The 23,148-nt window shown below is 36.1% G+C and overlaps 1 protein-coding gene across 1 annotated transcript in view; it reads right to left on the bottom strand.

The window, feature by feature from the left end:
• Positions 1-4,278: 4,278 nt before the first annotated feature.
• The window catches only part of SLC17A6 (solute carrier family 17 member 6), a 39,790-nt gene continuing 20,920 nt past the window's right edge, over positions 4,279-23,148 (bottom strand). The window contains exons 4-12 of the mRNA XM_032881219.1: positions 21,176-21,290; positions 20,022-20,109; positions 19,391-19,477; positions 16,072-16,214; positions 12,393-12,542; positions 7,160-7,292; positions 6,016-6,126; positions 5,424-5,551; positions 4,279-4,690 (exon numbers count right to left, since the gene is read on the bottom strand). Of these exons, the coding sequence (XP_032737110.1) occupies positions 4,355-4,690; positions 5,424-5,551; positions 6,016-6,126; positions 7,160-7,292; positions 12,393-12,542; positions 16,072-16,214; positions 19,391-19,477; positions 20,022-20,109; positions 21,176-21,290 (1,291 nt within the window). The 3' untranslated portion in view covers positions 4,279-4,354. The remainder of the gene's footprint in view (positions 4,691-5,423; positions 5,552-6,015; positions 6,127-7,159; positions 7,293-12,392; positions 12,543-16,071; positions 16,215-19,390; positions 19,478-20,021; positions 20,110-21,175; positions 21,291-23,148) is intronic.

The following is a 23,148-nucleotide window of genomic DNA, read 5'->3' as shown; positions in this document are numbered from 1 at the left end:
GCACCTTGAATGCACCCACCTTTGAGAGTTTTGGGAATTAAGAAAAACCTTTTCTCAGGGAAAAGCCTCTTAACTTCAGTCATATCTGTGTGCCCTGTCTAGGCAGCTGGGGTGCTGCAAACACCTCAGAGAGGAAATCTGGATTTTAGGAGCCAGGAGAGCAGGGGCTGTTTTCTCACCACGGTATGGATAGTGACTTGCACAATGTTGATGCTTACTAAACATTTATTGAGTGAATCCATAAATTAGCAAATGAATCCCAGAAAAGCAGATTGCTAGTAGCACTCTCCATAGACAAACACAGGAATAATAAGCGAGGGCTAGTAACTTAAATATCCGTCATGGTTAGAGGTTTAAAGTGTGTATATATAACTTTGCATTTCCCAAAATCACCCATGCAAGTAGAAAGTTAAAGGGGAAAAGGTGCAAAGATAGATATAATTTTCATAAATAAGGTACTGGATACATAGATTAAATACAGCTCATGTAGTAAAATATTAGACTATTGTTTAAATACAAAAATACACATGCTATATTGTCAATCCAAAAAGTAGTTTGCCGAAATAGACCAAGTATGACTACAAATTTGAGAACTGTAAAATATTTTCTGCATATTTTTCTTATAAAAGATTCCAGAAATATTAAACGGCATTTATTTCTGGATAGCGAGATTATCAATTACCCTCATTTCCGCGGTTTCTAAAAACGGTTCTTTACCTAATAAAGCTCCTTTCCCTTGTACCACATTTATAATCAGAATAGTAATAAAGTGATTTAAAGATAAAAATAAATCACTCTCTTGCTGTGGCCAAATAGTCTATATCTTGTTCTAATCCTACCTAGGGAATATTTAGGAAGTTAATTACACTTTCTTACACCCAGTTCCCTTACTTGGAAAATAGAAATGCTAATATTGATATGTGGCCTTTCAAGTTCACAAGGCAGATGTATGGATGAAATGGGATAATGCATAAGGAAGCATTTTGCAAATTACAAAATACCTCATATATATATAACATTGCAGATGGGGATACGCATTGAGATGAGGAGGAAAAGGAGTGTGAGGAGAAAGGGAAGGGGTGCCTGGGTGGTTTAATCCGTTAATCTTCCGACTCTTGATTCAGCTCAGATCATGATCTCAGAGTCTTGAGACTGAGCCCTACATCAGACTGCACTGAGCACAGAGCCTGATTGAGATCTCTCTCTCCCTCTGGCCCTCCCCCTGCTTGTGCACAATCTCTCTCTCAAAAAAAAAAAGAAAAAAAGGAAGATGGAAGATGAGGTGTAGGAACAAATGAGGGTAGCCAGTGGTAATTTCTGGAGACATCGTTAGAATGATTCTCTTACTCTCTTACAGGACATGTAAACTTTTGCATTATAGAATTGGGAAAATTATAAAGTATTAGATCCAAGATGCTTTCCTTTTTGCCAAAGTTATACAAGGATGTCATGTGAGGTTCCATAAGAGAGCTGGGTCTCTGGCGGCTGTTTCTTTGTGCAGAGGATGGTAGGGAGAGAAAATACATTCCCTCCCCTCCCATCGCCTTCCACACACACTCTGAGCTTATGTGAGTTGTGGATATGGGGTTGTGGTTCAACCAATAAATATTCTTCAATTAACTTCTTACGTAAGTCCTGGCTAGAAAAGAAAGTAAAAATAAAAACAACGCACAGCTTACCATAACAACTCCATTCCAAACCCACAACATCCTCTGTATCCTCTGTATCCAGTCAGTTTCTCTCATTGAGACTTGGTAGTTAAATAAGGAATGTCACCTAAATCATCCCATGAGTCCTTTTGAGCAGTAAAGTTCTAGGAATCGAAGATTCCAGAGCTGTATGATTATGGTCTTCCCTTTCTACACATCTGTCAAATTGGGAACTGGAGTGGAATGATCATTTTTCCAGCAACACAGACATTCCACTGGCTGCTGCCTTGATACGTCTTGCTCACAGCTTGCTGGTTTAGCTGACACCTTATAATATAATGCCGGTACTCTGTTTTACCTCGGAAAAGTTATTTAACCTTCATGAGTTTCAGTTTCTCCCCTTGCAATCTGGGCTGAAAAGGAGCACCTGCTTTGGGTCATTGTGGAGTTACAGGAATACTCTGCCTAGAATGGTTAGGACAATGACCAGCACAATCTACAGGTACAATCCAAATTAGGTGGGATCCTTGACCTGACAACTTTTGAATTTTTTTCCCAAGGTTTTCTGTAAGTTTAGTGCACAAGCTATGAGAAGACGATCATTGAAAGATAGAGTCTGACTCTGAGACCCATTTCTTGATGCAAAATTCTGTCTATGGAACCACATCCCACACACTCTACATGTAATAATGTAATAACAAGAGTTATTTTCTCTTGTAATATGTAATAACATATTACAATATGTAATAACAAGAGCACCATGTTCTTCCATTAGAGCTCAAGTAGCTAAAAAGGTTATTATTCTCAAACCTAGCTTTGGCTTCACTAGAGCACAAAAAAGCTAAATTCCCATAAAGCTGCAAACTAAATAAAGTAAACCCAAATTAATGTATTGTATTTTTACAAAAGGATAAATAGAGCATTTTATTAATACTTTTTTTTTGCAGCAACAAAATGAGAGTCCACATCTTCTCATTCAACACAACAAAAGCTATGATCACATTACATCACTTTGAGACACAAAGCAAAGGATGTTTTTATTTTCTTAAGGTTCGGGATGGTTTGCATCTTTAAAACAAATGTTATGTTTTCTATTTGTAGTAGCACGGCTTCCAGTCACTAGCACAATACAATGAACAGATCAAATATCCAGAAGAGACAATTAAATACACCGATGACATTTTGCATTGAATTGGGAAATGCATTATTATCATTTAGAACATTCTAAAGAGATCTGATGTTAACTTTTTAAAAGAAAAAAAAAATCATTCCAACCACCCAGACAACTACCACAAGCAAAATGAAGATAATATACAGACAGGAAATTGTATGCATTGCACTTATTGCTTGGAACACAAATGTTGCAATTCCTGTTGAGTTGTATTAAGAAATGACAAGCAAAATGCCTCTGGCCCATCTAAAATTCTATGACTCTATGAAAGTAGAAATTGCAGTCCCCTAACCCAACATTAGGTGTATGCTAATTTTGGTTTTTTGTGACGATTGTTTATTATGCTTTTGTGTATGGATATGTATAAGATATACAGATATATATAGATATACTTTTAATATAATTTATTGTCCTATATATTTAAGACAAATATCTTTTAAATGGGACTTTAAATAATAAAATCATCTACTTACAATATCTCTATTAAGTTTATCTTTTCATATTATATATAGCTCTGTGGCACAAGTTTCATATAGTATTTTGTTATTAAGGAAGAAGAATATCTAAACCATTTTTTTTATTTCTTGTTGTTAATATTGCATTTTAAGGGCTGTATCTCCATAGTAAATTTCTTATTAGATTCTTTATGGTGTATGCAACTTTTTTTTTTCTAATGCAAGTTACAACCAGTACAAAGTTGTAATAAAAAATACATTAAAGTTTATTTACTTTTTATATTTTTTGCAAAAAGTTATGTGATATGTTACATGAAAAGTCAGATTTCTGTTGAAACGTGAAGTGTTTTATACTGTTAGGTAAATGAATGGAAGAACATGAAGCATACCCCTCCCTTTACAGGTTCTCTTTCACAGATATAAGTATATGTGCACAAGCATATCATATAAAACACTGCAAGATATTTCTTTTCAGAACCAACAAAATATTCCACATTATGTAATAACAATAATTATTTAGTACACCTTGCTAGTTGCTAGCCCACAATATTCTTCTCTAATTGAGAGATATATCAACTCCATAATTTATATTCAATAAACATTGCCACCACCTGATCCAGCCAACGTGACATCCTCAGGTTTCTTAACAGGACTTCTGCATGATATCTTGCAATACAGTGTAACAAATATATAAGTGCATTTTGCATGATCAAGTAGCTTTGGCTTCCTAACCTTTGTAGGATGGGATGTGCCAACTGTCGTAGTTGTGCTTTATTAAATGGTGATAAGTTTTAGCTCACATGAATCCAATGAGTAACTACTCGTTTCTACAATTTTGACCAGTCAACCTTTAAATCACAAACGCAAAAATGGATGGCCTGAATGGAAATGATGGCATTTCACAACTTCTACAGATTGCACTTGATGGTAACTTCATGAGTTTGTTTTGATTCATTTTTACAGCAAGACTTGCCTGGTTGATATGTTTACGTGTGTACACCACTTTTTTTTTTTTATTTTTGTGCAATCACAATTAATTTAATCACAAACACTAAAAATAAATCCAGCAATTAGCTTTGTTATGAATAGTCATCTCGCTCCTTATAGGTGTATGAGTCTTGTACTTCTTCTTGTACAAATTCCTCCTTCTTTTCCCAACCATTAGGCCAACCTCCATTGGCCTGTGTTGTGGCACCATAAGACTTGGTGGTACCATAATTTATATAATTTTGAGTAATGTCCCCTGTTTCTTCATCGAGCTCATCTTCATGGATAAATCCACATTTTTCTTCACTTGTTTCCTCAGGGTCTGCCCAGGGTTGCTTCTCTCCTGAGGCAAATATTGCATAAAATACAACTCCGCCGTAGTGGACCAGGGCAGCAATCAGGAAAACATACTGCCATTCTTCGCGTGACTGCGGTGACAAAAAGCAGCACGGTGAGAACAGACTCCCCATGTTTGAAAAGCATAACCTCTTCTTCGAATGCTCCACCATCAGGCTTTTCATAAAAATGCTATCTTTAGGGGAAGACCCTGTTCTGATTCTATAAAGCAAAGACTGTGGTAGAAACTTTCCATAATGTTATGACTTTCATTAATTAAAAAGTCTTTTAAATCTCAGGGTCTGAAATAAAACTCCAAACATAACTGTGGTCTGCTAATTTTTAAAATACCCATCATCTCTCCTGGAATTTCCATTGATTTACGTGTATTTTTTCCTCCTACTTCTTTTGTTTATTTCCTTATGGTGAACAATAATTGTGAAGCTCTACATGTAAGGACAGAGAGCTAATAACAATATTCTCCCACTGATAACTGCAGAGTCTGAATTGATGTTTCCAAATAAAGCTCAGAAGTCTTCTATTGAGTGCTCTAATAAGCTAAGAGAAAAAAAAGGTCTTCTGTTGTTGTTTTGCTACACCAGAGATACAAGAAATATTAAAAGGTGTTGAAAAGCACACTGCTTATTAGTTAGGAAGGAAGACTTCCTCAGAGTTCTCAGAGATTTTCTAGTGAGCCTCAATTAACTCCTTTATCAGAGGTCTGGTGGCTGGACCACAGAGAGAGCGCCAAACAGAATACAGTAACTCTTCTCTACCATAAGGGAGAATCTTCTAAAACGGATCATTTCTTTAACTGCATCTTACCTTATTCTTTGTCATTGCACCAACAATGATAGGGCAAACCATTCCTGACAACGTGCCAACACCATTTGAAATGCCCATTAAGATACTGGCATATCTCGGAGCAATATCCAAGTGGTTAACATTGAAACCTGAAATAACACACATCAGCTTAGAGTCCGAGAATCCTAAACCCCTGGGAAGTGGGTGACTGAAGTTTATTCTCTACCACACTCAACGCGCTCAACGCTCTCCTTACAGGAGACTAGGTATACAGCAGGTGCTCAGTAAATATTTTTTTATACTTTAGCTCAAAGATATAATCGGAGTGGAATAAAGTATGGTTTCTTATTCAATACTTAATACGTGATGCTCAAATCACAGAGAAATGTTCTCTTAAAAAAAAAGAAGAAGAAGAAGAAAGGTAAGCAGGAGGAAAATGAGAAGTGACAAATCCAAATAACGATTTCCAAATGTGTTATTCTTTTTACTTTCTAGTGGGACTATGTTAAGTAAATTTTCAACAATAGAATATTAAAGAGGAAAGGAGAATATATGCATTATTCCAGCCAAAAGCAGCATGTTACATTTATAAATTTAAGAACATGTATCTTACCAGAAATAGCAAATCCACTGAATCCCACTGCAAGTACCAAGAATGAGATAGCTACCCCTCTAGTGTGAGAATAGCCAACGACCAGAAGCAGGGTTGCTTCCATGCCAAAACCTTCAGAAACAAACACACGTAAGCACTTCAGAAATTTGTGTAAATTTTTCCAATGAGCCAAAAGTGCCAGAACTTCTCAAGCTTATCTGACCTAAGAAACCTCTTCAGGGAGTCTATCTTAAAAGTAATAATAACAGCGGCAGCTGGGTGGCTCAGCCCATTAAGCCTCAGACTCTAGACTTTAGCTCAGGTCATGATCTCAGAGTGGTGAAATCAAGCCCCAGGTAGCCCATGCGCTCTGTGTTCAGTGGGAAGTCTGCCTTAGATTCTCTCTCTCCCTCTGCCCCTACCCCACCTTCTCTCTCAAATAAATAAAATATTTAAATAATAATAACAGTTATAATTTATGCAGAGAGATTACTGAAGCTTTTCATTTTTTTAAAGATTTTTATTTATTTGACAAACAGAGATCACAAGTAGGCAGAGAGTCAGGCAGAGAGAGAGAGAGAGTGAGGAGGAAGCAGGCTCCCCACTGAGCAGAGAGCCCAATGCGGGACTTGATCCCAGGACCCTGAGATCATGACCTGAGCTGAAAGCAGAGGCTTTAACCCACTGAGCCACCCAGGTACCCCTGAAGCTTTCCATTTTAATAAAAACACTGAGCACACCCTTAAGTTCCAATGATGGGCAAGGATGAGCTATTTATGTAGTTATTTAAAACTAGGAGTCATAAGGGGTTCCTGGGTGGCCTAGTCATTAAGCATCTGCCTTCAGCGCAGATCATGATCCCAGGGTCCTGGGTTCAAGACCTGTGTCAGGCTCCCTGCTCAACAAGGAGCCTGCTTCTCCCTCTCCCACTCCCCCTGCTTGTGTTCCCTCTCCTGCTGTCTCTCTCTGTCAAATAAATAAATAAAATCTTTTTTTAAAAAAAACCTAGGAGTTGTGAAAATTTGAGGATAGGGAAGTGATTATAAATGAACAGGGAAGACATGAATTTAGCTGCATATTTGACATGCACAGTAAAATTACTCACTCCTGTAGATCAGTACTTCATGAACCAAAATCATGTCCTTCACGTGACTTATGTACTTACCACCACAATTCATGATCTTTCTTACTGTAGTAGTTGAAAGAATTTGCTTGCTTCTTAGAAAATCTGCAATCTGTCCTCCAATGGGCACAATAATTGTCATTACTAAGTGTGGCACAGCAGATAGCATGCCAACCTGAAGAAAAAGAAGAAGAGGAAACATACACATGACCACACGTAATATGAGCAATGGTCTTGGTTGTTTGAATCTGTCATAAATTCTTTATAGGAAAAGAAAGAAAAATACTGTCTTCAAATGACCGCTTACTCATTCCTAGAATAAGCAATAACTTCCACAGAATAAATGAGAAAAGCTAACTAAATTACATTTTATCTTTTAGGAAAGAATAATGCTTTTTCCTGTGTAATGAGTCAGTAAATTTCGAGTTTATGAATAAACTATCCTGAATCTTATCACAGAGTGATTCACATTTATGTGTCCATTTCATATTCTTGAATATATTTGCAAAAATTTACCATTAGTGAGTGGGAGAGTGACAGAGACAGAGTCAGAGGGACAAGAAATGTATCTGACAAGCTTTAAAGAGGCTGTATTTTTAAATTTTTTTTTAATTTTTAGGAAAGCTAAAAAACCTTAATTGCATTTTAAATATGTATCTCTTATGAGTTTTATATTTAGTCTCGAAGCTAAATTTAGCCCAGAAAATGCAGATTGGTTCTTCAATTTTAGGTATTTTCTATGTCAAACATTAGTATTTTGTCACATTGTCACACAGCGGTATGTCATACGAAATAGCTCAACTGAAAATCTAACCTACCAGCATCAATTCAGCACACATTTCTTGGCTAATAATTTTGTGTAAGACACTCTTCTCTGGGCATCATGAGGACAGGAAATATGAATAAAATGCATTTTAACTGTGTTCATAGACTAAGCAGATTTTGAATATAAACATATTAAGGAAGTTTTTTTTTTTTTTCCCTAAGTGTAATTTGAAGTATACTTCCTACAGATTAGAAAGTATACTGGGGAAAAGTGTATTACTTGTGTATAAAAATGTCTTCCAAGTTAGATTATTGAAGGTTTGAGACAAAGGCTGGTCAATTTCACAATGGCATACAATAGAGTACCATGTCCACGGAGTCCCGGTTGTTATCATGATTAACCCAGTCAGTGAATGACTCTTACATACCTTAAATGTCTGAGTTATTTAATTCACTCTTTTTTAATCCAGATGAACGTTTATTATATTATTACTCTCTTGTATCGATGAAGAAAATATACTTAAAAGGGCTAAATCATTTCCAGAAACAAATACTGAGCCATTTTTACCTGAGTCTGAAACCTGGGCTTTTAAACACTATGCTTAGCACCATAACCATCTGAGAAAGAAAAATCAAATAAAACCAGACAATGTTCTGACTGCTCTTTTAATTTAGTTCAAAACCTGTCATTTAGTAAGGGCTCAACAAATCTGAACTAAGTTAAACTCTAAGGTAAACCGACATTAAGGCAAACATTATCACTTTTGAGAATAGCACCTCCAAAGCAGAGTTGTTGTTTATTCCTGACTACAGTAGATATATTTAAAGCAACCAATATGTAGAAAGAAGCTCTCAGACAAGAAAACATTCTGAAATACACCACGTAAGGATTTGCACAACATTGTATGTTGTGTGTTTGCTTTTAGAGGCAGAGAATCTGGGAGAATGACTTGCATTTTCTAAATTCGCGTAATGGGCCTGCATCTTGACTCAGTGTTTAAGGCATCTGAGAAGCTCTTAAGTCGAACACCCTTTGCTCTTTACTATCTACTCAAATAGACATTTTAATTCCTTTGGATAAATGAAGAATAAAACTATGATTATCAGCTATTCACTTTTAGCAAAGCACTATGGAAAAGTGCAAGGAGCTAACTATTTAGAGGTTAATGAGACAGAAGTTGGGGATATCCTACTCCACTGACTTAATACTTGAAGGTACTCAATCTCTCAGTTTCTAGGACAATATGGGGACCTATTCAGTATGTGACCTCATCAGGGCCAAGTTGCAGAACTTTTTGAAAGTTATTCAACAATCTCCTCAGTCTTTGGTGATTTACCATAATCACTTGCAATCACATGTTATCAGAATGCTCACAACTTTTGGGGAGTATCATTATTTATGATAATCCCACAGCACTTTGCTCATTATTTTAAGGTTTTACAAGACTAAGCTAAATGTTTTGAGTCTATGACTGACTGATTCTTCATAGACACTCATTAGACTTCATGCATTCTCCTCTTTGCTTCTCTGGGTCACAGTCTGGATTTCCTCTCTCCCCACCTGTTCCATATTCTGTTTAGAAATTGGCAGGCTATCACACAACAAAGAGCAGCCACTCAACACTTCTCCTCTGCTCTAAAGGTAAAGCTCAAAAGGAATGAATGTTTCCTCTCATTTGGTTGTCTCTTGTAACATGACCTCTCAAAGTGCTGGTTAATCCAAGCACTAGCCTTCCCTTGATCGGTCATTTTCAAAAGGCTAAAAATGTTTCTATATAAGCATTATATACTATATATATAATATATTAATTACAATTTATATTAATTTTTAATTTCTATAAAATACTAAAATATAACTTAAAAATATAATATATATACACATCTATGCATATTTCTGCTTTAACTGGGTCAGTCTACTTGAAATGAAGATTGAGCTATTGCACTTGTGTTTTAGTTTAGTTTAGTTTAGTTTACTCAATTTAACTAAGGTTGGAGAGAACTATCCTCCATTTAAATATTTTAGTTTGCTTACATTTTGCCGTGATTCTGAAGGAGGATATTAATACCATTATTTATGAAAAAGAAAATCAAAGCTGGCAATCATTCAAAAACCAGCCCCAGGTTATGTATCAGTAGTTTATTGCAGAGCTTGGATCCGGAGCCATGCCAGCCTGGATCTAAAGCCTGTTTTCTATTTCCATTACTACCTCCTTTATACATTTTTCAAGTAAGTCAGTGACTTTTTTTTTTTTTAAGAGTATAATCAAAATCTTCAATCTGTGTGTGTAGAACTTATCTGAATTTTAGTTAAAAATATAACAAGTGAATCAGATCAACTCATCTGGTTATTCTATTTAGCTTTGCAAAATATCATTGCTTTTACTCAAGCACTTTCAATTAAGTGGAGCTACAGGCCCAGAATGACCACACGGTTTCATTAACATCAGTTGGCTCTTACACTTCTCCCCCATGAGACCTGACTTTATTAATAGCCTCTCAGTGTCATATTTGTCCTAGATTATGAAAATGGACTCACACCTCCAGCCGCCTTTGTTGAGAAGTGTTAACACCTCTCAGAGCTTCCAAAGGCTACCCTGCAATGTTTGATCAGCTCTAGAGAGAAGAGGCCTATCTAAAGCAGCCATTCTTCTCAGGAATGGAGGAAACAGTTTCCTTAGAAACAGGGATTACAAAAGAGCTCTTAGAATAGCTTCTCCCTAAACTCAGGTTTTCTTCAATTCCAGGCCTCAGATAGTCTTTCAAGTAGAGACATAATATGAATAGGGAGCCCAGCTGGATGTATGTAATGACATGAAGAGAAATGGCCAGTCCATGGGCAGCACACACAAGTGTATTCAGGACTCCGCAAAGGGCTTGGCAGGGATGGTATTTAACAAATACTTGCTAAGTGCTTAAATGAAGATAGGGTCCACCTGAATTTGAATAACATAGTAAAGGGAACTGAAACATAAATTAAAGAATCGGGGCTTAAGCTTGATTTGGGCATATATTACCAGCGTGGCCTTAGGCAACACAATACCCTCCCTAGTTTGTTTCCCCATCAACAGAAATGATGAGAGTTATCCAGCTGGTCAACCAAATAAGGTTGTTCATGAATATGAAAGGATCTTGTGAATTTCAAACACTTCTATAAATATAAAGTCGTTATTTTTATGTTCATTTTGTCCTTCTAGAAAATCCCAGAATGATTATATTTTCACAGCTATGAACAAATGTCTCTAAGATTTAGCATACTGTGCTGTAACTGGTAACTAATTACTTTCGTGTATACCACCAAGCCGTGAACTCCTGAGCATGGGAACAATGATTTTATTTCTGAACCTAACACAAATCTTCACACACATCCTATTCAACAAATGCCTGTTAAGTGAATAAGTTGAATAAATGACACATAAGAATGTTTTCAGATTTTTTTTTTTTGCTTTCTCAAATCTTTTAGCAAGACAGCTTTTTTTAAGTTTATAGGAAATTAAAAAAAAAATTTTTACTCGAGTATAGCTAACACACAATGTTATATTAGTTTCAGGTGCAGGACAAAGTAATTTGACAAGTTTATATGTTATACCATGCTCACCACAAGTGTAGCTAACATCCATCAGCATACAACATTATTACAATTTCATTAGCTATATTCCCTATGTTGTGCTGTTTGGTCCCATGACTTATTCATTCTATAACTGGAACCCTACATCTCACGTTCCCCTTCACCCGTTTTGCCCATCCCTCATTTCCTATCTATCCTTCTGGTAACCATCCATTTGTTCTCCGTATTTACAGATCTTATTCTGCTTTTCATTTGTTTATTCATTTGGGTTTTGTTTGGTTTTAGATTCCACCTATGAGTGAAATTGTATGGTATTTTTCTCAAAACCTGATTTATTTAAACTAGTATAATACCATCTAGGTCCATTATGTTGTTGCAAATGGCACAGTCTCATCCTTTTTATGGCTGTGTGATATTCCAGAATGTCTGTGTGTGTGTGTGTCCATGTGTATTACATCCTCCTTATCCATCTATCAATCAGGACTACCTCAAAATAAAAAGCTTTCACACAGACAAGATAACCCAATTTTTGAAACATTGAAGAAGAGATTGGTAATTATTTAAACACAATTCCATTTCAATAAAATTTTTTTTTGTTCACTGTTACATTGTCTCTGACCTGAGACTTAAAGGAAGTTATGTTTCTTTAGAGGGGAAAGGCTACAGCGCTGTCCACCTTAACTGAACTGTAAGTTCCATGAGGACAGACTGGGTTGATTTTGCCTGTGTTTCCATTGAAAAGAGCGATTTCTAGCAGACAGCTGAGTACCGCAGACACTCCAACACCTCACTTAGACTTTACTTCCCAGAAATTATTTGTTAAGTGGATAAACAAATAAATGAGTAACTCCTAAAATTTAGAAGATAAAATATTGACAAAGGAACTTAATATTCAATTGAGCACAAAAATAATGCACTGGTTAAACAAGGATAATCTTCACATACCTTGCTGATTTCAAATCCAAAGACTTCCTCAAAGTATGCTGGCTGACTAATCAGCAGTAAGTAAAATGTCCAGCTTCTGCAGAAGTTGGCAACAATTATTGCATAGACAGGCATAGATGTAAAAAATTTCCTCCATGGGGTCTTGAATTTCTGAAATCCCAAAAACGAGAGCCATTCTGACCATTTTAAATATTTTCTGACTTAAATGGGAATAATAGGTGCTTTGCATTTCCAGGATGTATGTGTTGAGGCATGAGTAGGAGGTAATGGAGTTAATTGCAGCAATCTAGTTAACCTTAGCTGCATGAATAATTATTGGAAGAAAAAAAGATATTAGCCTCTTCTGATTAAATTGATCCCATTTGAGGAATGTATAAGATCCTATGTTTATAGAAAACAATTCCTAAAGCACAGATCCTAGTTTCCAAGATTTTTTTTTTTTCTGGCAGTGATAAATCACACCTCAGCTAAAGATCCTTGCCCTATCAGTGACCTTATTGGTATCCAAAATATTTTATCTAAAACATTGAGAATTCAATATAGTTAGGAGGAGAAAAATAAGAAAAATTAGAAGTGCAATATTCTCAACCCTATGTAAAGTTAATAATACCACTATTATAAATTCTCTTTAATATGTATTTTTTAAAGATTTTATTTATTTATTTGACAGATAGAGATCACAAGTAGACAGAGAGGCAGACAGAGAGAGAGGAGGAAGCAGGCTCCTTGCTGAGCAGAGACCCCCCCCAATGCGGGGCTCGATCCCCGGACCCTGAGATCATGACCTGAGCCAAAGACAGAGGCTTTAACCCACTGAGCCACCCAGGCACCCCTATAAATTCTCTTGATAGACAATGAATGTCAATATAAATTCTATAATACTGAAGGGCATGGTTCTATAAAACTCACATGGTACACAGCTGGGTTGAAGTATGTGGCTACCATGGACACATCATAACTAGTTATTTATGAAATTCAAAACATTCAAAATTAGCCACCTACATGGGATTGGCTTTGCTTATGATACCCATTTAGAAATTATATCTAGTGTACTCAAAGATTCTATATATGCCCAAACATGAAGCAAGTATCTTCCCCTAAGACTTGGTCTTGGGTATAACATTTTTAGACCCAAAAGTGTCTCTCACATTCTCACTTCCTCAGTGACTTTATTTTGAATGTCAAAATACTGTTGGGTGAAGTCAGAGTAGCCTGAAAAAACTCCATTTAATGCTAGCTTGGGATCATTAACCTGGCCAAATTAGTAAAAGGGGAGACAAACACTTTTTACACAGATTTGGTAATTATTCCTGGATGGAGAGCCTCGTAACTGCTAGTATTGGCTGTGACTCTAACTAATCTAATGAAGCCTTTCAAGGTCACTTTAACTGTAATATAGTAAGAAACTATATCGTCACAATCACAAATACACATGACAAAAGAGAAAAACCAAACCAGACCAAAAGCATCTCCTAATAACATATAATGAGTACTGTGGCTTTGAATGAAAATATCCAGTGACAATATCATAGCTGGGTTGAAAATGTGCATTGTTTAAACCCTATATACTCTGGAAAGATAATGCCAGATAAATATACTTATTTCACAGAAAATGAAAATTGTTCAATACAGGGATGTCAGCATTGTGGTATTATGTTAGTGTAAGAAGTAACTTCAGAATATTATTAAAAGTAAATAACTTTTTGCTGCTGGGAAAGTGTTTCTATTATTCATATCTGGATCATCTCTACTAAGAAATTTATTCTTCAGGTTGTAAAACACTTCGTCAAATGTGAGATAGAAGCATCTAATTTTATATCTTAAAAAATTATTCGGGGTCATAGGAGGGTTTATAGTATCCTGTTAACAGTCTACTTACTGACCCGGCTTCACATGTGTGTATGGCTTACAAAAATTAAGTAAATTGTTCACTTATGATTGGTGTGTTTTTCTGTATACAGGTTAAATTTAATTTTTTTAAGAAAAAATATTTAAAAGGCATTACAGTCAGCTGCAATGTGCACTTCTTAATTAGATGCAGACTCTAAAGAAATAGCCACAAAGGACATATGATAATAGACTAGATATTTGAATTTGGACTGGGTATTAGAAATCGGAATATGATCTAGGTATTAGGTAATGTTAGGGAATTATTCTTCATTGTTTAGAAATAATAATAGTTCTTAGACTGTGAAAAAGTACTTTTAGTTTCCTAGAGATGCATGTGAAGTATTTGTGCTAAAATGTTAGGAGATCTCATTTCCTTTGAAATCATTCAGCAATAAGAAAAGTGAAATAAATAAGGCGAAGTGTTGATAACACTTGCATGTCTGCAGTGGATACATGAATGCTTCTGTTACTATTCTCTCTGTTTTGCTGTATATGGAAATTTTCACAATAAAAATTTCAAAATAACTGTAAGTACAATGACCAAAATATAATCTCATTTTTAATTTTGATTTGAAGCTATAAGAAAGTATCAAACTTCAGTAAGAAGTGGAATATTATGTTTGGAAAAAATATTATGTTTGGAAAATATTATATAAATGGACCATTCATCCATTTATAGATGGAAACAGGCAGGAGGAAGTTCTATGCCAGTTCAGAGTGCAAGAATTTGTTTTTAAGTACTGAAGTTTCACTTCTGAATGATATCCAATATGGGATTTTTCTTATTCATTAAAGGCTTCAACAATAGTGGGTGAGAGATAGACCTTTTTACCTAGGCTGGTAAAAAAGATGTTTTTTACCTAGTCTGTCAAAGACAGACCTTCTCTAATAACAAAGTAGAGAATTACAGCTAGACTAAAACTTAATTAGAAAGAGGAGAGGAGCCTTCAAAAGAAAAAGAAGCATAACTTATAGGAGACACTGGTTCTCTACCTTCCAGCTCTCAGCATAAGGAAATTGAGTTACTGTTGAGGTGCTGAATTTCTGAGCTTAGTTCAATTAGTTTTGCTTCCCGATTTTTAATAGTATCAAATAGCTATTTATTAATTAATATGTATGATATATTAATGTCACACAGACTAAAAGATTTGCATTATTGATGCAGAGCTGTATTTTCTCTCTCCACAGAGCCCATGCAAGAAATCAAATTAGAATCAGAAAGGGGGTCCATGTTATATTTTTTATGACACTTTATCTTCATAAAAAATCCTGAAAATAAGACTTTATCAATAACAAGATTATATTACATTAAAAATATTTTTATGTCAGCTCTTACTGATTTTCTAATGATTCTGGATTTCTTTAACCACTTGTAACGTAAATACACACGTGTAAAACCTATGACAATTCAATACACAAAAAATAGCCCTTTTCATGATTGTGTTAGGTGATCTGGCATTTCCTACGATCTGAAATTAACAAATATTTGTTGAACTTGGTTAAATTATGAACCATTTGAACATCTATAAAAGCTTATTTAGGTTTATAGTCATTGCCATAGTCCAGGGGAAACTTGAAAATCATTCAGAAAGATTAAAAAAAAAAGAATTATAGATGGGGGAAGTAACAATTATTCCTAAGTCAGAAAGTATGGATGGAAGAAAGAAAACAATCATGATTAACACCAAATTGGTTTTGTTGAATAGGGACTCAGAAAGTGGTTTGGTTGGTCAAAGGGAGGTGAGATGAAGAATAAAAACAGGAATGTACACCATAATAAAGTCCTTACTTCCATTGCACCTAAAAGATTTGCACTCTCTCCAATGCTTTCTTCAATGTACCTACGTTCTTCATCTGTAATAGTAGGATGCTTTGCAGGACTCTCATAAGACACCAAAAGCCAAAACATGTACCAGACCATTCCAAAGCTTCCTGCAAGGAAGGGGTCAAAAGAAGAAAATCAAAAGTCTGTCATAAATACCCCCCATTTAACTGTCATTTGCTGGAATAAAACTGTAGGGATCTCTTGATAAACCCATTCTCTAGGATGGGAATTGGAGTTTATGCTTCTCCAATTCAGTTCTTCTCGTGTTGATGCCACTAAACTCCAAGCTTCCTGAAGGCTGGTCCTGTAGTTTTATCTCTTTGTCTCCAATAAGGCTGAGACACAGCATTGGATAATTATTGAATGGTGTGGTTTGGGATATGTTCATACATCCAACAAACATTTACTGCCTTTACTATTGCAGGCACTCTGCTAAGTGAGAGAAACATGGTGAATAAGACAGAATTCCTGTCTTCAAAGAATTTTATAAGGGGGGATTGTTTTCTTATTTGCCCTCCTTGGCTGTATGAGAGTGGTCTGTATTTCCACAAAAACAGAAGTACTCATTTCCCTTTCTTGTTAGCACTTCCAGATCTAGTAAAGAGATTATTAAATAAAATCTACATTATTTTAGCTTGGGTTGCTACCATTCATAAAAAAGGCAGGGGGTGGGGGTCTTCTGTAATTAATGTAGTAACATTTAACACTTTATGTGACGATGTACCATTATTATTTTCAGTACATAATATTACCTATTGATCGCTCTGGGCAAATGAAAGCTATAAATTCTAACACAAAAGACTGTTTACAATTTTTTTGCATCCCTTTCTTTATTTAGCACTCTATTAAAACATGCCCTTATTGTGAAATGTAAATCTAAAGTATTAATAAAAGAAAGAATTTCAAGTGATTCATTCTAGTTTCCCAGAGGCTAGTCGTATCATTTTTGGCTTCTACTGTTCTTTGTCCCTTGGGTAACAGTCTAAACGCTCCTGATCTCTATAATACTTTTTTCTTGCTTGTTCAATCTCTCAGAATTATTTCTTAATACCACAGATTTTCACAGGTCATGCTCCTTTTCGTTACCAAACATGACAGCAAACACAAATGGGAGTTCGATGGTATGTGAAAATTTGGTATAGTATAGTGGTTATGGAATATGGCTCTCCCGGATTCAAATCCTGGCTGTGTCACTTACTAGTGACGTGCTCCAATCAATGACTGACTCTCCGTACACCTCCACTCTAAAACGAGACAATTTCTTTTCTATGAGATTGTGGCAAAGTATAGTTAAAGGAGATAATGTATGAAGCAACTAGCATGGTGAATGGCACAAAATAAGCACTCAATAAATGAAAGCTCTTGTAATCCAGTAGTAATTATCATCACCGCCAACTGAACGAATCTGAAGTGCCGGACATTCAGCTAATGGCTATATATGCATTATCCTCTTTTAACATAAGCCACTATACAGATCTTATCTTATTTATTTTTGAAATATTAATATTGAACACGTGGCTCAAAGACCTCATTTTTGCTATACACAGTAACTAAGCAAGTACTATGGGGCTGTGGTGTTTTCAGATTATCTAATATTTAAACTTTGTATCATTCAATGATAGCTATTAAATAAGATACAACTTGACATAATGAGATTGATTTTCATGAGTGCTTTGTGTAAATTAATATTCTTTTTTTTTAAAAAAAGATTTATTTATTTTGAGAAAGAGAGAGAGAGCATGTGCACATGCCAGGCGCATGAGCAGGGGAAGGGGCAGAAGGAGGGTGGGGGAAGCAGAATCCGCCCTGAGCAGGGAGCCTGAGGCTGCTGACCTCATGACCTTGAGATAGTGACATGAGCCAAAACGAAGAGTGGGATGCTTAACCGACTGAGCCACCCAGGCACCCCTGGAAATTAATATCCTTACTTTAAAGTCACATCATATTTTCAATCAAGTAATGGATTCAATTAAGGGACAAATCAGACGATTTAATATCCGGGCATCCCAACTTGTATTATATACCCTATACACATTTGCTTTCAACTTCTTTGAATTATGGACTCTAAAATCTAATGAAAGATGTGGATTAAAATCTAAGAAAAACATCTCCCCAGGAAAAAAATGTACAAATGCATGCGTGGCTTATCCTTTAGGATGTTCATGAATCTAAAACCTATCTATGGCTTTTGAACCAGAAAAAGAGCTCTTGCTATAAAGCATATTTAATAATATTCTGCAAACATAAGAATTTGCTCTGATGAGAACATTTTGAAATGGGAGTGGATCATGCCAAATTTGAAAGCAGCCATATACTGTTCAGTTCTACCTCATGATGTCATTAATATTTCACATTCTCCTGCCCATGTCCAAAGATGGTATTAATCAATGACATCATGGGATGCCTGGGTGGCTCAGTTGTTTAAGCCTCTGCTTTCGGCTCAGGTCATGATCCCAGGGTCCTGGGATCGACTCCCTCATTGGGCTCCTTGCTCAATGGGGAGCCTGCCTCCCACTCTGCCTGCTTGTGCTTTCTCTCTCTCTCTCTCTCTCTGACAAATAAATAAATAAAATCTTAAAAAAAAAATCAGTGACATCAGTTGGAATCTAGCTCTCTTATATTTCTTTTTTCTCATGGCCAAAAAAAAAAAAAAAAAAAAAAGTCTCCTAGAGAGAGACTCTAGGGGTACTCTCAAGTGGTAAGCTTTCTGGTTCTAGTTAGAAAGTGAACAGAAAGGGACTTTAGACTTAGGACTTCTTGTCCTTTTTTATTTCCGTTTGAGGGCTTCATCTCATTTCATCCTGGAGTAACAAGGACTAAAATGTGAGGTTGCCGCAGGTGACTGTTAATAATTTGTCACAAAAGAGAACTGTTGCCTTAGCACTGCTATCCCCTGCCAGCTTCCCATCCCTGCTCAGTTTTGAGGAGGCAGGGTCCACAGAGAAAACAGTAGCAAAGAAAGAGAAGTATGTTCTGCCTAGCTCTTTCCTCTTAACTGGCTTTGAATCAAGAACTAATTTATTTTTTTCCATAATCAAGGACAATACATGAAATATATCATAAAGTTTCCACCAATGATGTACTTGTATTTTTAAAACAATAAATAACAAGGTAGGGAGACTCATAATGATAGAACATTTTCCTTAATCTTCTCAAAATATAAGGAAAGGATTCTTAATGGAAAAAAAAATGTGAGTGAATGCAGAAGTATATTCAGTGATCTACCTCACCATTTTAGTTTACACCCATGTCTTTCAACTTTACTGTGTAGTATGCAACATACCATAGACATAGAATACTGAAGACCAACCAGTATACTGCACAAGAATGCCAGCTAAAGGCATTGCAATTACAGCTCCAGCATATGAACCTAAAATAAAAGGAAGAATGGGAGATAGGTAAGTGAAAGAAATAGAAATTCTTGACTTCATCTCATGTCTCTTGGTAGGCTCTCACAAACACTCTTGCATGCTCAGGTGCATGTACACTCATACCTCTCTATCTCCAAATACATATATGTATCTATATATATAGCCAGTGACACAGGACCACATAAGCAGATGTGACCTACTTATCCCAAGACACAAAAGATATCTAGAAATACTAACACTATAATAAAAAAATAAATTTAAAAAGACTATTACAAAAATTATTCATGAATATATTTGAAAACTTAGATAAAATGGATGAACTAGAAAGACACAAAACACAGAGGAAACAGAGGATTTAAGGAGACCAATAAGAATTAAAGAAATTGAAATGGTGGTCAAAAACCTTTCCTCATATACATACACACACACACACACACACACACCCTCCAAATGATTTTAGAGGTGAGCTTTATCCCCTTTCAAGTCTTATCCAAGTTGTTCCTGTACTTTTACCCACCATAACTGTCTGCATGCAGGACTCACCGCAAAAGGAAGTGGTTGCCAATCTACTCCTCTCTAGAGGAGGAGCCCATTTACTCCATATCCCATGACATGCTGGGTAGGTGACACCCTGTGATGGGGAAGATGTATATCACCATTAAAGGGTCACTGGAAAATAAGCACATTCCCTTCTCTGACGTTGTCTCCTCAGAATGGGCCCAAGGCATTAGGAAAAACTGCTACTCATAGATCTTTGCTAATTCCCTGAAATTCCACTTTAAAAACTTTCAGCCCACATCGGGTAAGACATGGCTTCTTTTTAGTGACCTGTCCAAATTCTCCGCACCCTTTGAGTCTTCCTTCTACCTCAGTTCCCTTCTGATGAAGGCAAAAGAAAAAACCCTTTATTACTCCATTCATCTGGAACTCTGAATAGTTTGAGAAATGTGGGAGGTCTTTTTGTGAGGCTTTAAACACAGTGATTCCCAAATATAAGGAATCCATACAGAGGAAGCTAAAGCTAGATCCTTGAAGCTCACACTTCCCAAAAGTAGTGTCTAGAACATAAGACTTTTAAAATAATTATTCATTTTATACATTTTTATCCTACCAATCTTCTCTTTCTTTTTGGAGAGAAAGGAGAATGTTTTCAGTGCTTAACACTTTATCTGATTTATCTACTCTCACTGTATTTCAGGAGAAGAGAAGGGCAATAGGTAGGCCAATCTGAAGTTCTTAAAAGTCAATCATTAGAGTTACATTCCCAAAGAATATAGTCAATGAAATATTTTAGTGAAAACTCAAATCATGATTCAAGTCCAACAAGGATTTGGTATAAATCTCCCAAAAAGTATTAATTCAGGGTTATCACCAGCAAAGGACAGACTCAAAAATTTTCCTTACAGCACATTAACCAAAGTGCCTGTTCTTCTTCGCCCCCCCCCCCCGCCAGTCAAATAGTCACTAAACATTTCTTTAATACCACTTAATTCTAGAGAAGGGGAGGCAAGCAGTCACAGTTGTACTTTAGCATTAATTAAACACAAAATACCTGTATGTCTAAATTTTCCAATTTTTGAAGCATAGTATGTAGACACAACCTTATAAAATGTTTATTTGTAGATCAAGTCCAAGATAATCTGCTGGTTCTGATTAACACGCCAATCTTAAGATGGCGCCCTCCTGGGGTTCCATACCTCAACAAGCCCCTGCAGTATCCGGACAAAGATGACACACCCATAATGCACTCTGGCTGCTGATGGGATTAGCATATTCAGAGTAGATGTAAGAAGTATGGCAGCTCCAAAAACCCTGAAAAAGAGCAGGAGTTAATGGCTCTAAATTTCTCAGGTCAAGTTAAAGGCAATTTTAAGATAGGTTTTGTTTTTTGTTTTGTTTTTTTTTTCCTGAAAGAAATATGTTCTGTACTTGATGAGTTAGCTACTACAAATAGATACTTGGACTATCTTGAAATGTTACATTATTGAAGCACAAGAAATAAAAGATTCAATAAATCCAGTATTATGTACTTATATTTATTTTCTTCATAGATCTAATTACAAATTGCAAATATTAGGACACCTGGGTGGCTCAGTCAGTTAAGACTCTGCCTTCTGCTCAGGTCATGATCTCAGGGTCCTGGGATTCAGTCCAGGGAGCCTGCTTCTCCCTCTCCCTGCCATTCCTCCTGGCTTGAGTTCTGTGTCTCTCTCTGACAAATAAATAAATAAAATCTTAAACAAACAAACAAAAAAAAATTGCAAATATTTATCAAATCATTGTTGATGGTTTGGGTTGATATCTCAGTCTACAACGTAAGCTGCTTTGGGGAGAGACCTTGTTTTTCAAGTCTACTGTTATATCCCCAATACAGCGCAGTGCCTGACACATAGAAGATACTCACTGAAAAGTTGTCAAAAAAAAAATAACAAACGCCTGAATGGAGTTATATTTCACATTATACAACTGTTTGCGACTTCCCTAGAAGCTGCATGTACATAAAAATCTAATGAATGCAATTATATTTTAAATGCCCCAAGAAATCTCATGATCAGATCCGACAGCACAAGTATTGGTAATGAAAATAACTATTACTTAATATATATTTTTTTATTTCCTTTTTGTGTATGTGAGTGGGGGTACTGTCTGAGGCACACCTCTAGCTGCACACATACACACAACAATTCAGAAAAGAATTGCTGAAAATACAGTGCTCATACCTTCCTCCACCTGTAAGCAAAAATTCCACTTTGTTCTTAAAAAAATCTTCCATAATGTTCATACTAAGTAAGGAAAATATTCCCTTTAGGGAAGTTTAGGAACTTTAGAAATACCCTCTTGTGGAGAAGTTTGGGGACACACTATCTCTAATGAGCTAAGCTGTGTGTCCTCTGCATGTTTTCTCCAGCTGAACATTGAGCCTTGAATTCAGTGAAGATTGTTGCCTCACAGAAGCTCCGATTCTTCCAGCGGGTCCATTTAAGCGTAAGAGTTAAAGACTGAAGTTTCTGAAAGGGGCCTTGATTGTTATTTTTTTTTTAAGATTTTATTTATTTATTTGACAGACAGAGATCACAAGTAGGCAGAGAGGCAGGCAGAGAGAGAGGGAAAAGCAGGCTCCCTGCTGAACAGAGAGCCTAATGCTGGGTTCTATCCCAGGACCCTAAGACCATGACCTGAGCCGAAGGCAGAGGCTTTAACCCATTGAGCCACCCAGGTGCCCCGGGGGTCTTGATCATTATTAATCAGCTACAGAAATCTGAGAAATGACTGTGAAGGGCTAAGGGGATCAGCTGTTTTTCTATGAATCACAGACCAGCTAAAATACTTTTGTTTATTTGATGTAACCTAATATCCGCCTGTCCTCAGTGGCTTCTCACCACTGAGGTCGACGCTCAGGAGATAAATATCCTGTTCCATTCTGCCTCTGTGCTGTTTGCTGAATAGGTATCTTTAGGCTTGAGTCAAAGAATAACCTATTTCCTAAATGTGTCGCAAAATAGAAACTTCCAATTTCTAAAAATGATTACTCCCATTACGAAGCCACACACCCAGTGACGTTCACTTTTTTTCAGAAAAAGAAAGGCAAAGTTCCATAACCTGTCTTTATAAATAAGAACACAAGATTGTTATAAAAATTGACTTAAAATGCATTTTTATGAATCATTAC

This window comes from Lontra canadensis, unplaced genomic scaffold (genome assembly GCF_010015895.1).
Source record: "Lontra canadensis isolate GAN:19392208 unplaced genomic scaffold, GSC_riverotter_1.0 scaffold74, whole genome shotgun sequence".
Lineage (NCBI taxonomy): Eukaryota > Metazoa > Chordata > Mammalia > Carnivora > Mustelidae > Lontra > Lontra canadensis.
The sequence above is the reverse complement of the archived record's forward strand: the minus strand, read 5'-3'. Positions and strand labels throughout refer to the sequence as shown.